The sequence below is a fragment of the Anabrus simplex genome, chromosome 6 (assembly GCF_040414725.1).
Source record: "Anabrus simplex isolate iqAnaSimp1 chromosome 6, ASM4041472v1, whole genome shotgun sequence".
NCBI lineage: Eukaryota > Metazoa > Arthropoda > Insecta > Orthoptera > Tettigoniidae > Anabrus > Anabrus simplex.
This window is the reverse complement of record NC_090270.1, coordinates 133,243,364-133,260,704: the sequence shown is the minus strand read 5'-3', so window position 1 is coordinate 133,260,704 and position 17,341 is coordinate 133,243,364. Positions and strand designations below refer to the sequence as shown.

General features: G+C 37.6%; 1 protein-coding gene across 4 annotated transcripts in view; it reads right to left on the bottom strand.

The window, feature by feature from the left end:
- The window catches only part of LOC136875550 (transmembrane protein 104 homolog), a 105,606-nt gene that overhangs the window by 45,706 nt on the left and 42,559 nt on the right, over positions 1 to 17,341 (bottom strand). For all 4 annotated transcript variants that reach the window (XM_067149101.2, XM_067149102.2, XM_067149104.2 and 1 more), the window contains 3 exons: positions 2,448 to 2,511; positions 2,033 to 2,097; positions 1,789 to 1,819 (listed from right to left, as the gene is read on the bottom strand). In XM_067149101.2, the coding sequence (XP_067005202.2) occupies positions 1,789 to 1,819; positions 2,033 to 2,097; positions 2,448 to 2,511 (160 nt within the window). The remainder of the gene's footprint in view (positions 1 to 1,788; positions 1,820 to 2,032; positions 2,098 to 2,447; positions 2,512 to 17,341) is intronic.

Below are 17,341 nucleotides of genomic sequence, written 5' to 3'. Positions count from 1 at the left end.
TAAGGGGGTGAATTTTTAAAATTAGTGCATCTATATCTCAAAAACTGAACAGTTTAGAGACATGAACATTGGTATTAAATTAAAGAAACACATTTTTTGTTTTTGGAAAATCCTGTTAAGGGGGTTGAAAAAGGGTGAAAAATTGGTTGAATATCTTTCATGTGGATACTTATATCTCAAAACCTGAAGATGTCAGTCATGAAAATTAGTATTTGGAATCTCCTTTAAAAGTAAAGAAACGTGTATTTTTTTTTGTTTTTGGAAAATCTACTTAATGGGTGGTGAACACGAGTGACAAACGATGTGAATTCTTAAACAGAGTATCTGAAAAATGTAATATGTTACAGACGTGAAAATTTGTATTTTTAATCTCTTTTAAAAGTAAATAAACATGTATTTTATTGTTTTCAGAAGAAAAAAAAAACACTTAAGGAAAGGGGGTGAGGGAAGACTGAGAAGGTAGTTGAACTATTATTATTAGGATACTGATATCTCAGAAACTGAAGATGTTACAGATGTGAAAATTGGTATTAGGAGTCTCCTCCAAAACTAAGGAAACACGTATTCTCTTCTTTCGGAAAATCCATTTAAAGGGGGGTGGTGACAATGTTGAAAGATTAGTTGAATGCTTTGTATGAGGATAGTTATATTTCAAAAACTAAAAATGTTGCAGACGTGAAAATTGGTATTTGGAATCTCCTTTAAAAATAAAGGATATTTTTTTTTTTCCCGACTTGAGAGAAGAATGTTTCTCACATTTACAGTTAGTTGTATGTCGCATGGTCATGTCAGCCCCTAAAGGCAATACCACAGTGGTTTACAAGAAGTTTCTGGGGGTAAATGAAACTTTTTTTTTAACAATTTGCTTTACGTCCTACTGATACAGATAGATCCTATGGCGACAATGGGATAGGAAAGGCCTAGGAGTGGGAAGGAAGCGGCCGTAGCCTTAATTAAGGTACAGCCCCTGCATTTGTCTGGTGTGAAAATAAGAAACCATGGAAAACCCTCTTCAGGTCACCACTCAATTTTTCGGCAAGTTTTTATACTTTAGGGATGTTCAGATAATGTCTTGGTACACTAGCGAGGAACGATTACTTTTATCAAGTTACGAAATAGACTCGAGCGAAGCCGCGGGTAACTGCTAGGATACATATATCTTAATGCAAGGGATCAAGGGACCAAGAATATCACAAGTCTTAGGAGGAAAAAACTTACTATGCGGAGGCCTCTTAACTGAGTTTTACTGTAATAAATTCTCTAAAAAGTACAGCCAAATTCATTAACACGTTGCAGATGCGAAAAGTTAGCTACTTGTCCATTAACTTATGAAGATATTTTTGCTGCTACTACTACTACTACTACTACTACTACTACTAATAATAATAATAATAATAATAATAATAATAATAATAATAATAATATTAATAATAATAGTTTTATGTCTCACCAACTGCTCTTACAGTTTTTTGGAGACATCAAGGTCCTGGAATTTTGTCCTGCATGATTTATTTCATGTGTCAGAAATCTACCAACATAAGTATGGCATATATGAATACCTTAAAATACCACCAGACTGAACTGGGATCGAACCCAACAACTTGGCTCATAAGGACAGTGCTACCATTTTAGCCACTAAGTCTGGCAAACATTTTTCTTGCAGTATATTCCTGCTATTAACAAGCTAGATCCAGTGCCTAATGCAAGAATAAAGGCAACAAACATACTGAAGTTCATGTATCTAGTGTGCATTTACTAAAATACAATCATGAAAATTATAAGACTTACTTCTATTGAAAAACAGTGATGCCATCTGACCCTGAAATAACAAAGTTTTTTTTGGAATTATAAATCGCATACAAAGATAACTTCAAATACAAAACAGATAAAAATCACGATAAAACACAAGCAAATAAGATATCGAGGAATGCTATAAACTATTTATGCTGGAACAAAGCAGTAAATATTATTCTGACATACTATACTTGTGTAAGACAGTAAGTATACTAAGGATTAAAGTAATATATCTCACCATTTCAATTTTTTCATGAATTATGTAGTACCTATGAGGCTGAGAAGGAAACTTCTCCCATCCAACTGCAAAATAAACACGAACTTTAGATTCATAGTGGTTTTAGCGAGACATTAGATGCAATAAAGGCTTAGGTTAGGAAAACCCATTTCAGAAAATTCTCCCGATATGTTTAGTCCAGTCATATTTTAGAATTAACAACTAGAAACCTTAGCATTAGCCATTAGGTATTCACTGTACACTTATTCAATCAATATGGCATAGCTAAAAGATTATCAGTACAGAGGTACGGTATTGAATGTAACATGAACCACTTCGAGATCCATTTCAAATTACTAAAGGATTATTTAATAGAACAATATGGCAAAATTGAAAAAAGGAGGAGAGAGGATTATATGACAAATGAAACACTTACCAGGTGAAAACAATGGTGTATCCTCATCACTGTCTTCATCCTGAGTTTCATTCGCCTGCAAAGCCTGAAATATATCATGGCCAAAAAATCAGCAGTTGTAAAAGAGGACTCATAAGTACATTAACATGTTTAAACTTCCTTGTCAATATCAAAAGCATATTTAAAACAACAGAAAAATACGTAAAGGGAAATATTTTTTGGGAATAAAGCTTCGAAAGTAGTAATAGTTCAATATGAACCATACATTAACCAGCAGCAAATTAAACTTTATGCAATCTAGAAACTTAAAAATTCTTCTGATCACAATGACTTGTTTTATCACAGAACTTACTTCATATGAAGACCATAGACACACTTCAATTTATCTGTATGATTATTTGCCCAATTATGTATAAGTTGACACAAAAAGTGATTATGTGAAAATTACAAAATCACAAATACCGGTACAACAAAGAAACAAAAGCACAGGCACATTACCATTGAAATTTCCTTGCTAGCTTTTTTTTTTTCCTTCACAATTTGTTTACGTTGCTCCAATACAGATAAGTCTTACAGCGACGATGGGATAGGAAAAGGCTAGGAGTGGGAAAAAAGCGGCCATGGCCTTCAGGTACAGCCCCAGTATTTGACTGGTATGAAAATGGGAAACCATCTTCAGGACTGCCAACAGTGGGGTTCAAACCCACTATCCCCAAAGCTGCGAACCCCTAACCGCACAGCCAATTAGCCCGGTACTTTGCTAGTTAATACATGGAAGTTTACCTACACTTGACGAATAAAATGGTGCTATGCTTTTGAAAAATTTTTAAACAATAACATTCACTACAAATTGCTCTAAATGCTGCTTGTAACTTCCATAACATAATACAGCAGAATCCCATGAACTCAACCAATATGCTTTTTCTTTGATCTGCCTTGGTGATCAATATTGGTCAAAATTATAGATCCCAATAACAACTTGGCAAGCACTAATTTTTCTTTCTTTCATGATCTCTAAGTTATTTTAGCTAGTTGAGATATAAGAACCATGTTTCTCCCTCCTACTGTGACTTTGGAGTGTCCACAAATGGACCAGGACACTTTCGAAGCATTGAAAAAGAGATGCAGACCTAAAATTCTCTTTCATTTTGTCTTAGCCGTGGAGAAAGGGTGTGACATGATCAATAAACAAAAATGCACATGTTGGACATATTAAGGTGGCTATCTGAATCTTGGAATGAAATCGAGCATATAAGCCTAGTTCATTACTGGAGAAAGTTGCTGGGCTATTCAGGAAAAGAGTTTTTAAAAAAAACGGAAACGACAGAAAAATGCGAAATAGTGGTCTTATTGAAGAAAATTCTAAACTGCAAAGATGATACTACAGGTGATTTTGCAGAATGGAAGGGGCAGATGGAAATTGTGAACATTTAAATAGTTACATAGTTGCACTAGTAAAAGATAAAAATGAAGATGAATCAGAAGACAAAGAGGTGGAAGACAATGGAAAAGTTAAAGGATGACACAGTGAAAGACTACAGGTTGCTGAAGGAATGCTCCAGTATATGGATCAGCAAGATGCATCTGTTGTGGAAAATTTGTTTCTCCGTCACCTAAGTGATGAAGTTGTACGAAGATAACGCGAGTGCGAGAGAGTCAAGCATCACAACATCCTACATAGAACTAGTCATTTCTTCATTTTTGTATGCATGTATCTTCTTTCATTTTTAACTATTTATTTAATTATGTCAGAAATGTAACAAATTAGATTAAAGAATTTAAATTAAAATAAAATACATCCAAAGACTGGTACTCCAAGCATATCATTTCTACAAATTAGGAAATGAGTCTACCCTACAAAAATAAAATTTAAAAGTGTTGAGACCAGTATCTAGCCAATTCACATGCTTCCTCGGTGGCATTGATCAGGTTCTGAGAAGAACAAGTAGTTGGGTACAACTTGCAGATAAAGAGATGGTTCATTGTCTGCTCTTCACCACATTTGCAGTGTGTGGAGTCGCACTTTCTCATGTTGGTCTTTGCTTTGTCAAGTCCAGTGCACAGCCTTCTGAGTGCCTTCCATTAACAATAAAGGCCTGAAACCCATGGCCTTGACCTTGCCAGGTAAAATAAAACATTACTTACTTATCTGTGTCCTGTATTGTGCTAGAACTGTCATTAAAATATTATGAGTTTTGAATAATCCATGCCTTATTCCTCAACACCCGCTCAGTTCACATTTGATTGAGTTGGCGGGGCTGTACTGTATAACTATGAAAGTTGATCTGCAAAGTGTGTATTAGACAAATATACACTGAGTGGCCAAAAGTCATGGGAAGACACTGAATGCGATGTTAATAACGAGTTGCTTCTCCGCGAGCACTCAAAACGGCAGCAATACGGCGAGGCATCGACTCTACAAGGTGTTGGAATCGTTCCGAAGGGATCTGGACGCACTCATCTTGCACTGCTACCCACAATTGGTCTTGTGTGGTTGGTGCGGGGTTCAAGGAGTGTAGACCAGCATCAAAAGCATAACAAACGCTCGAATGGATTAAGATCAGGGGATCTGAAGGGTCAAACCATGGTCGTAACTTCACTAGAGTGCTCCTCCAACCACCTGCATCCCACCACAGAGCAGTGACATGGTGCATTGCCCTGTTGAAACATGTTATCTTCATCAGGGTACTCTAGGGCCAGAAATGGATGCAGATGGTCTGAAGATGATGATGATGATGATTATTATGATGCTTGTTTTTTTAAAGGGACATAACATCTAGGCCATCGGCCCCTAATGGTATGAAATGAGACGAAATGCAATGACAATTTAAAAGTACAAAATTCATTCACTGACCAGAATTCAAAACGTGATGAGGAAGAATGAATGGATGAATATGAATTTAAAACGATCAGTGGATTCGACCCGCAATGCCTCACCTTCCCAGAAACTATATGACTGACCAAGGGACTGCTTCCAAAGCATAATCTTGAATCGATGATGCTTGTTGTCTAACGGGGTTCAATATCCACGTCAACGGTCCCTCATAATGGTACGTATCGCTAGTAAAGTAGAACCATGGTATTTCTAAAGTTGCGGTGGCGTAAACTAACGGTGTTGCGAACATTATGGTACTACTCACAAGTATTTTATATCGTACAGGTAAGACAGACCTATGATGTTTCTCACACAATGGCGCCACTTGTAGACAACGCAAACCCATGGTGCACCTCACATAGGTGTACTTGTCACAGGGATTCTTACTATCCCATGGTGTTCCTCACATAGTGGGTACAAATCACAGGCAATCCAGACCAACAGTGTCACTCATAGTGGTACTAATCATATGTAATGGAAACCCACAGTGAACCCATTCTCCGATGCTACTAATCACAAACCTATTGTGTACCTAACATAGTGGTACTACTCGCAAGTAAAGGCGACCCATGGTTTTTCCCACGTGATGGTACTAATCACAAGTAGTTTCATGATCGTCACTTTTAGTCGCCTCTTACGACAGGCAGGGGATACCGTGGATGTATTCTTAGTCTGCGTCCCCCACTCACAGGGGTGGTCTGAAAGAATGTCCACATAATATGCACCCGTCAGCGTTCCCTGCGCCCAGACAATGGGGCCTAATTGCGACCATGAGAACGCCACCAACACCAGAACAGCCACCTCCCGCCTAGACAAAACCTTGTTGACATGCGTTCGATACAACTGGAACCAGGATCCATTGGGCACACGCCGCCATTGTTCCACAGTCTATTGCCAATGTTCGCGGGCCCATGCACGTCGTTGGGCTCTGTGTCAAAGTGTCACCAAAGGGACACGAGTTGGTCGTCGGCTGGTGAAGCCTATGCGGTGCAGTTGCCTCCTTACAGTCCTGGTAGGAATGGGTTCCGGACTCCCAACATTCAACTGGGTGGTGATCTGACTCACAGTAGCCCCGTCAAACTCCCAGTATGGTTCTGCAGAGGTGACACGATGCCCGTTCGTTAAACACCTGTGGTCTTCCCATGCGGCGGTTTACGCAGGTAATAACATTCTCATTGCAATATTGAAGATCCACCCTCATTACCGTTCACAACTGAAACCCGAATTTGCATGTAATCTCCACAATGCTATGACCCATGCGCCTTGCGCCGATGATCCCGCATTCAAAGTTGGTTAACTCGCGATGTGTTTCCTTCTTCACGACAATGGTGTCTGTGACAGACTGCTCAGCTACACCGCAGCTAGCCGGAATGCGCAGAGGTCAGGGGTCATCCACGGCACATTTTCTAATGAGACACCCCTTCCCGTGAATTTTGGCCACTCAGTGTATATGCATGCTATTTCCAACTTTGATCATGGTTGAAGATGACCTAATATAATAAGGTCAAAACAAGTACCAATATTAATAAAGAGATAACATTAATTGGTATTGAATGGGTGGACCTTTCTCTGCCCCCTGATAGTGTTCACTTGTCAATACGGACCATAATGAAATTCATAACTTACGAGTTCCATTTGTAAGTAGGTAAGATGAATAATTTTATATCTTTGCTAAAATGAAGTTCTACCACTGACTTCATTAGTTTTTCTATTTAGCTTATTGGTTTAGGCAGGTCATGTCCATGTGACGTAACCTATTTACAGAGTTTTCGTTTCGGAGAACCTCTTTTTAAAGATTTGATCACATGATATAACCTATTTATAGTGTTAGACATAATACAGAATTTGGGTGTTTGATGTGTCAAGAAAACATTTTGCACAGAACTTTGCTCCGCATCTTCAGAAGAAAATCAGACCATTCTGTCGTGAAAGAACTGTTGTGCCCACAACCCGCAGTAATTGAACAGAATTCTTCACCTGATAGAACAAATGATATGACAGCTGCTGGACTTCAGCAATGTAACAAGAGAAGCAGATAATGCAGAAGTCTTCAGGAGGTAAACTAAGAGAACAGAGCAGTGGAAGATCCCTTACCCTAAAATCCTAGTGCTTTAGTCTAGCTTACCAGGTGGTGTATAAGTTAAGACAGTATTTGTGTCAAGTGTGAGCGCTTAGCTATGGTAAACGTCCATTCTAATAAACTTCCTAAAACTGTAAATGTAAAATAAAATCTGACAATTTAATGTAAGTTTTATTGACATTTTATGTTCTGCTCATGTTTAGCCTAAAAAAACTGCTAATCAAACAAGATGATTGAGAAAGCTTAAAGTCTTAATGAGCTTAAAAGTTTTTAACATTACGCAATCGATGTAATTAAATTATGGTTTCCTTCTAGGAACCTTATTTTTTTATATAAGCCAAAGGCAGGCATTTATATAAGTGGAGGCACATGCTTCCCCTAGTGCACCGTCAATGTATTGTCTACATAGCAGGCTTGCAGCAGTGTCTCAACGGCGCACTAGCGCCAGCGTAATGTATCGATATATAAAATAAGGCAACTTACCATAACCTCAAATTCTTCCATCTCAGACACCTTACCCAATGATAAACAAAAAATACAAACAATCAAGCAATATGGCCAAGACCAGCAACCTGTGAGCAAAACTTGATTTCCGTGTACTTTCAAGCTGTAATTCAGAATATGCAAGTTTTTTTTTTTTTTTTTAAATTTTGCTTTATGTCGCACTGACTCAAATAGGTCTTATGGTGACAAGCGGACAGGAAAGAGCTGAAGTGGGAAGGAAGTTGTCGTAGCCTTAAGGTACAGCCCCACAATTTGCCTGGTGTGAAAATGGGAAACCATGAAAAACCATCTTCACAGCTGCTGATAGTGGGGTTCGAACCCACTACCTCCCAAATGCAAGCTCACATCCTGTCCCTAACGGCATGGCCAACTTGCTTTGTCTCTACTGTTATAATCCCGTATTCCAATCTTGCAGTTGTGATGAGCGGGTTTGTTTAATCCGAAGGGCAGATTTAGACACTTTATTCAAGAAATGTGGTCCTGATTGTGAGAAACAAACGTAATATGATTTGTGCAAAACATCTCTACCCACTGGGTTTTAGAAACCTGAACTGAACCAACCAAGGGTAAGAAGAATTTTAATAGTTCAATTTCAGTCCACTTAATATCATATACAATGTTCAAATTATGAATATTGTATCAATTCATGGTAACAGGCTGAAGAACAAAGCATTTTGTTCTCTGAACTGATCTAGCAGGAAAGATAATATACAGTGCAAAAGAGCTAGTCCAAAAAAAAAAAAAAAAGAATGAGAAGACGCTGAAGACGCTGAACATTCTCACAGCAAAATCAAAGATCATTCTCCACATGAAACAAATGGCAAGCATGCAGTAGAATTTTGTAATAGTCTGCGGTGAAGAAATACCCTATTAGCTGGCGTAAGACGTGCACCATACTTTACAAGACATAATCGGTGAAAAACATCAGACAATTTCTTGAAACGTGTATTTATTAAAGCTTATTTCTCACAAAGATCTATGTATCCAGCCCCGGCTCACTTTAAAATCATGCACCATACCAAGTCTCATGCTATTTCCATAGATTGCATTTGACCCATCTCCATACTTGCAGGACATCCAAACTGGTCCATGGTGGAAATAAATATCAGAAGTTTTTCCTCTACTTGAGGAAACTTAGCCAATGATTCACAAAAAGCATGCCTATTGTTGTTGGTTGAAAATAGTTTGTCCTCCTTTCTCCCATCACTAACACATGATTCTAGCATGCCATATATTCCTCCTGCTGCATGATTCCCTAACTCTTCAGCCTCTTTAAACACTCTTTAGTTTTTCTGGGGCACTGTAGAAATACAATCTTTTACCATTCATATTTGTACACGTATTATGAACTGTATGCTACTAAAGACTCAAAACATGTGTCGTGGTGCAGCATGTACGCACAAAAACAAGACCAGATGTTTACTGGAAGTACTACACCAGTCAAATACCATATCAGTTGGAACATAACTCAAATTCAAAGTCTCAAGTGAAGAAGTTTCCCATCAGTACCTACCATCAATGTTAATTAGAAGGGAATAATCAATGTTCAGAAAAAAAATATTTATAATTTTTTAAAACAGAGCATATTGGCCAAAATAATAAAATGTACTAAAATAAAATAAGTATGGACTTAATGGGGAAAAACTGGTGAACTAATTGTTCACATCCAATTGTATGGAATATTTGGTTTAAAAATAGCTGGCATCAATCACTAAAACAGGCCAACATACAGTGAAGTGAAATTTATAAGTATTATACCAGTCAAATAACATCAGATGGAACCTGACCCAACTTAAAGTCTTTACAAATGGCACACACTCCACTTTTGGAAGGATTTTTTAAGGTGCTCATGGTACATGAACAAATATAGTAATGAAGTGTGGTGATCATCAAAAAGCCTACGGTTCGAATGCCTTTCGAGCTGATTTTTATACATCTTTATTTTCATATCATTAAATCTCCTGGTCTGATTCTGATTACAGCCCAGAAAACATCTTTAGTAAACAACACTTAATCACAATGCAGATGTTCATGCCAGTTTAAAAAAAAGAACAAGCTGTCTCATGTTCATGAAATTATTCCTGTAATGCCAGTACATATTAATTAGCTCATCAATGATATACAAGAGCATCAGGAAGTCAAATGATCCCAACAAGATTATTTCTTGGCATAGTCATGCCATGTGGGGTCTACATTGGATTAAATGTGCTGATATGCTCAAAGCAACAACTTTTAAGTCATTAATTTTTCACATAGAAAAGGAATAAATAAAACTATTTTCTAAATAATCTGAGAAAATTGAAAGTAATTAGCAAAAAATGACTAAAATAATACTAAAATGATACGTAAATTAAATATTTCATTTCTGTAGTGATGACTACTTTTAATCAAAGATAGGAATGACTACGATCCATTAAAATAACTGGTCGCCAGTATTTGAAAATAATAACCCCCATTGTACTGTATATTATCTTCATGTATAAACAGCATATTTCCATATTATCATTCCAGTATGCCATCTGAAGAAGGTACCAATAGCCTTATAGGCCTAACGTTTCTCTCGACGCTCCGGCTCCAAGGCTAAATGGTTAGCGTACTGGCATTTGGTCGCAGAAGTCCTGGGTTCGATTCCCGGCAGGGTCAAGAATTTTAACCATAATGGGTTAATTTTACTGGCACAGGGGCTGGGTGTATGTGTCGTCTTCTTCATCATTTTATCTTCATAACGATGTGCAGGTCGCCTACAGGCGTCAAATCAAAAGACCTGCGTCTGGCGAGCCAAACTTGTCCTCTGACACTCCCGGCACTATAAGCCATACGCCAATTTTTTTCTCTCGACACAAGATCAGACAGAAAAACTGAAATGTTAGAAAGTTATGAGATCAAAATAAAAACTCTTCCAAGTAACTCTACAAAAACACACTTATTTATTTACAAATGTACTTCAAGTTTAGCCTTCTAGGAGGTTAAATGATCTCTCTGCCACAGATTATTTAAAGCACTGATGTTTGTTTCACTAAATTTTTTCTGATGGTTATGGACTGTTGTGTTGATATGAGTACAAAGATTACACTTCTGTTGATTATTATTTCCTGTGAATGCTGAAAAGATGTAAGCCTCTACATTTCCTACCACTACTGTGTTCCCCCAGAGACTTTTTTTTCCTTTTACAATTTCCTTTACGTTGCACCGACACAGTTTGTTTTATGGCGGCAATGGAATAGGAAAGGGCTAGGAATGGGAAGGAAGCGGCTGTGGCCATAACTTAATATATTTTCCATAGAGACGAGCAACAGTTATCGAATGTTAGCTATTAGCCGTATGTGCGAGCCACACTGAAACCTAATGAAGAATGGACTTACTACTCGAACTACAATTACTATTCTAAACAATTTATTCTATTACCCTGTCGGTTTTTAGTTTGCTCTGCATTATTATTCAGTAATTTTTATGCATTTATGCTCAGTAATCATCCAAGCTTTCAATAAACGAGGATATTATCGAGAAGTTCAGAACCTATTATGAAAGCTGTAAAATAAAGTAACGTTCCAAAACCCATATCCGTAATCTTTGGAAATCCACATCCCGAGTGAACGATGAAATACTGCTTCTAATCTGGATGGGCTTGCAATAAGGGGAGAGAAATTATCACTGTAATAGGTAAAAATTCACATTTCAGTTAGGTGGTTCAAGTGCCCAAAATTGTTCTTGTTAGTTTCATTTTGCATGGTGTAAATTTTATTTACTCATGTGTGATTTGCTTCAAGTGTTAGAATACCAAAGCAATCAAAAGCTGTCCACTGAAAAAAAATTATTACACCTGCAAGCTCACAGCTATGTGACACGGTAAGTGACATTACCAAATTTACAACCATATGGATAGAGAAAAATTGAAGTAATTACTTGCAGGAACGAGACGCTGTGCAGATGACTGCATAAATGAAAGCCATCTCTGGTCTTTTGTATATGTCAGGAATTCTGAAAGCTTCCAGCAATTTGCTTTGTGTCGCACCGACACAGATAGGTCTTATGGCGATGATGGGATAGGAAAGTGCTAGGAATTAGAAGGAAGCGGCCATGGCCTTAAAGTACCATTTGCCTGGTGTGAAAATGGGAAACCACGGAAAACCATCTTCAGGGCTGCCAACAGTGGGGTTCGAACCCACTATCTCCTGGATGCAAACTCACAGCTGAGCGCCCCTAACCGCATGGCTAACTCGCCCAATCTGAAAGCTTCCCACCTGAATTTGGAAGATCTTTGGACATCAGATGTCACCAGTGTGGAATTCTTTTGAAACAGTATGGCTCTCAAGCATTTCAAGTTCTTACTGCGAGCTCTTAGATTTGACAATATAAACAGCAGAGGACAAAAATCGCTTGATAAACTTGTACAATATATGTAGTAACGGTCCTCTTTTCAATACTATATATATTGTACATACAATTCAATACGGATCAGAACCATGAAGTTTATAACCTATGATAAACTTATGATAAACTTGTGCCAATCTGAGAAGTGTTCAAGAAATTTGTGGAAAACTGCCAATGGAATTATGTACTGTAATTATGTCACACAGTAGGCAATTATTGTGTTTTCTGTATTTTCTTGGCGATTTCATTACGTCTTACTACTTGTGTAAAATATGAATAGCTTTATAAAAATTCTGTTGCCAAGGCAGTAAATTTTAAGAATTCTAGGTTTAACTTTAGAAAAAGGTATGAAGGTTTATTGCAGACACATGACTCTTATGAGCATTTATGTTACTGTAATATTCCAGCTATAAAAAAAATATCAATTGTCTTTATCATGACCATGGATGAAAACTCTGTGAGCGACCTCTTATGTTCGAACATTACGCGCCCTCTCATAGATTAATAATCGAATAAACTCCATCAGATTATTTAAATAATTGAATGAGTTTCAAATATCACTCAGTTTAGTGATGGAATAATCAAATACTTTAATAACCGAATAACCTACATCCAATTATTTAAATGCCTGAATAAATAAATTACTGAATAAAATAATGGAAAGAATTTCACATATCATTCAGATGTATCCCACAGAATAATCTGATCATGAAAAATGAAGTTTTTGGATTTAAGTGTGTCCGATGAATAATCGATTGAAATAAGCAAACTCTCACAAAAAAGTATCTGTTTTTTTTAAATAAATCTCTGAATGTTGAAACTAAATGAGTAAATGAACTCTGTTAATCTTTAATATCTGTAAAATAAAGTTCCCTATTTAAGTAAATGCCATCTTCTGAGCACATGGAAGTAAGCCCCAGTACTACCAATTGACAATTTCTTTTAAATATCAGCGGGCAATATACTATGACAGTATGCTTCTCTTGAGAATGTAATTTATTGATTTATATGAGTGTTGGATCAACTGACTTCACCCTTGTCAGCTGGATGTGTGTTGCTTTACCTTGATGAGAGAGTATGTTTTTCTTTACTCGTACATCTATTTTTATCGCTTGCGAGGGGACAGACAAGGCCGCCTGGAACAAATAAAAAAATAAAACTGTATATTCTGTACAGCTAACTCAGTTGCTAAATGTGAAGGAATATGTGTTTGAATATTCGATTATCAGAAGAAGTAGAACAGCACCACCTGTATTAAGTACGAGTGTATTTTACCGATGTGAAATTAGGCCACATTAATGATAAGTTATTTTTAACCTCAACATTTAGAAGATTTTTGGCTAATTTTGTGACAATCTATGAATACATTTTGTGTTAACCAGTTTAGATGAAAATTTTAAGAATTCAGTATCTCAACTGAACATGCACTTGTTTTACGGTGGCACTGAGCCTAACTTAGCCGAGGGCAGAGTAACCTGTCTCTCTCACTCTAATTCTGAATGTCACAGTGGGCAATAGAACAATGTATTCAACGCCCAACTGGAGCTATTCATATTTTGGGTAGACAGCTGCCTATGGAACTATGCTCACCTAAACAAGTCCGTTGTTAAATGCGTAACTTCACAATCCAACAGAGGTCTCACGCTTATTACTTGTGATCAAGTACGTATAATTTTATGATATTGAAGAGAAACTGCATCCAGGATTAGTATTAATTGTGTTGTACAAGTTTCAGTGTATTACCATGAAAGTGTTGTGTGAAAAGGACGTACAGTCGTCATGGTAAGAGGCTGCAGCTCAGCTCATCGCCATGTTCAACCTTTATTCTACCATGAGCTACGAGATGATCAGATCGTTGCCAAAGGAAGAGAAATGCGGGGGCATCCACCCTAATATATCAATTAAGGACGATTTTTCATCGCTCAACATGAATTCGGCAGTCTATGATAAGTTGATTACACATTGTACTAGATATATGTCCTATGTAGTTGTATTTTTTCCTTACTTTTTAGGCATTGTCTTGTGGTGAATCATTTGCTCTTTTTTTCTCTTAAATTTCTTCTGTTGAGTATGTCTACAAATGAGTTGCGCTGAAAATATGGATTTCAAACATTAGATATTTCAATCCTGCAGAATAGGTGGTTTTCTACCACGTGTTAAGCCCCTGTGCCAGTGGAGAATCATCGAAATATACTAGCCATCGCTAAACATTCAAGGAATGTTATGCCATCATATAACAAACTATTGATATGAATTTAATATTTTGGCATGATGACCCGTTGCGTCTGCCATGCCAATGTGCAGCCACGGGGAGGGGGAGTGGGGTGTGTGGCACAAGCTAGCCAGCTCCAACTGCACGCTCATCACCAAGGAAGGCCAACGATCTCCCTATTCCTAACACGACACGGAGGACAGCCGTTTGCGGATTGGTCAGCACTTCCGCCGCAGCTATCTGGATCGTCCTGCTCACGTATTGGAGGCCTCCAACGTTACGGAAGAATCTGGATGGCACATGGAGAGTTTTCGCCTTCAGGAAGGCTCTGGAGGAGTGTCCCTTCTGGAAGCATCCAGATGGCGTGGGTCCAGGTATTTAAGTCAGGTGCAGCCTACGAATTGAGTTAGATTGAATTAGTTGCTGTAGTTCAGCTGGTGTAAGTTAGTGAAGAGTGCAGTCAGTGACAGCCTGGGCTGAGGTGTCAATCTGTTGGAGCCGAGGAGTCATTCCTGTTTCCCTGACGTCATGTGCGAGTCTCTCATAGCCGGCTGCTGTAGAAGAACCTTAGTTGTTCTGGAGCAGCGCGAAGGGAACACTGGGTGCCGATGTGTGCAGACTGCGAACACAGTTCGACAGATTGAGTGAACAGCGGATACTATCCCGAGTTGCGAGACTGAATTGTAGACTGAGGATCGTGACAGCGCTAACAAGTGTGACTGAGCGGCTGAGTGAGTGTAGTGTAACTGAACGAAGACTCTGTGTGCGGGTGTCATTGTAGATGAAACATGAGATACTAAACGAGAGAGTGTGAACTATGTAAGTGTGTGTCCATGTACTTGTCTAAGTTGTAAGCTCGGCAATCGCACGCGCGTGCGTGTGTGTAAACGTGTAGTTTCAGTGCTTATTTAAGACATTATAAGTTAAGAACTTAATTGTCCCATATTGAACTGAGATTCACAATTAGAATTGAGGAAAGGTTCAACCTTTTCAATACTAAGTACGTCGTATAAGATGTTTACTACAGGTTATTTATTGTTACTAGTACTGGTTAATACATTTTAGAAATAGCAGGCTACCAGGTTCTGTCTTATTTATTTACCCCACCAACACACTACAGTATGGTTAATATTTTCCATTTTCGAGTAATATTTCAATTAACATCTGGAGCTTATATGCACGCCTCGTGGTGGTGGCAGTCAACGTCATCGAGATGTTAATCCAGATACCAGGTAATTATTCAATTTTGGAGTGCTGTAGTAAATATTTGTGATGAATGTTAGCTCGGATCTTTCATACCGATGTCAACGAATTGAGGTTTATTTTACAAATATGATACTTCATGTTATTTCTGACCGCGTATTTTCTGCGATGTACTGTATTGTATTACGGTAAATGATACGAGTCTTTGTGAGAGGGATTATTGGATAAATTCATTATTCAATGTGTGTTAGAATTAGCCCTCATATAATTAAATTCTGACGAATGTTTGGCAATGTTCTGAAATTCAGTGGCATATGAGGCAATTGTAACCACACCCGGGCGATTGGAGTGGGACTTGATGATGATGATGATGATGATGATGATAATGCTGCATTTGTGTGTTAAATAAGTGGAAGATAGTAGTGTCTTTGAGAATAAGTCATCGTGGTTACATTTGCAAACTCCTGAATATTAATAAGCCTTACATTTGTGCTTCTGAATATAAATTTTGTCATGATGTGAATGAAATTACCTCGATGTAAATAGACTGATATTCTTCCGGTATACGAGTGCATTTGTTAAATATTTACCAAGAATTATTTAGATGATAGCACACATTCTTCCATATTAATAGATCTGAGCATGTTAGTTCAATTTAATGCAAAAACTCAACTGTTTGAGCCTAGGACCACATGCTAAATTTTATGTTCATTATTCTTACCTGACATACGGAGAAAATTTCTCAGAGTGAGTAGCTGATTTCATGACATATAAATATTGTAGTATATTTCGTCTGTACATAATTCTTGGTCATTGGATTGTAGAATAGTGGTTTTGGTATATTTGTAGTTGTTAGAGATGCAGATAGGAGGATGTGATTTATTTCGGGCATGTGTGTGAGCAATGTGGACAAATCTGTGTGTGTTTCAGTACGTAGGGATTCTGATAAACATTGTTGTCAATTTTCCAGTGCTGATGGTTAATTTTGTTCATTATAAGTAGAGCCCGGATTTCCATGCGCTATCAAATCTCAAAATATGCATCATATAGCAAAACATGCACAATAAACTGGAAAATATCCACTATCAAAATTCAGTTCCTTTTGAAACATTGTACAGCAACTAGATTCTCCAAATTATCCTGATTTAAGCTGATCCATTTATCTGTCAGCACATTCTTAAGCACAGAAAATTACCTTTCAACGTCACAAGAAGTGACAGGTGCATACTTAAATGAAGACATTTGGGACAAAGTAAGGTCAAATTGTACATCTTTTGCATTTTCACCACAATACGTCTTATATAAGCTGGACGAATTCAAAATCAGAATTTGAACAGATCACTTTGTTCAACTTATATCTAGCTGCCGCAGCTACTTCTCCATGCGATGATGACAAACACATTTGAATGTCCTCAATAACTTAATTATTGCCTGCTGCGATAAAGTGTCGAATGAGAGATCTAGGTAGGAACATCCAGGATAACAACGGAAGAGGGTTCAGTGTGAAACCAAGGTTTTTGAAGCTGCTAGCTAACTAATATGTCACAGAAGTGCGATACAAGTTTTGTTTTGTTCGTCTAACATAGATAAAAAATAATAATGAGTAATGCACACTATACGGTTCGATTTATAACAATGTATAATTAGGACAGCTTATCCCTAAGAATAAT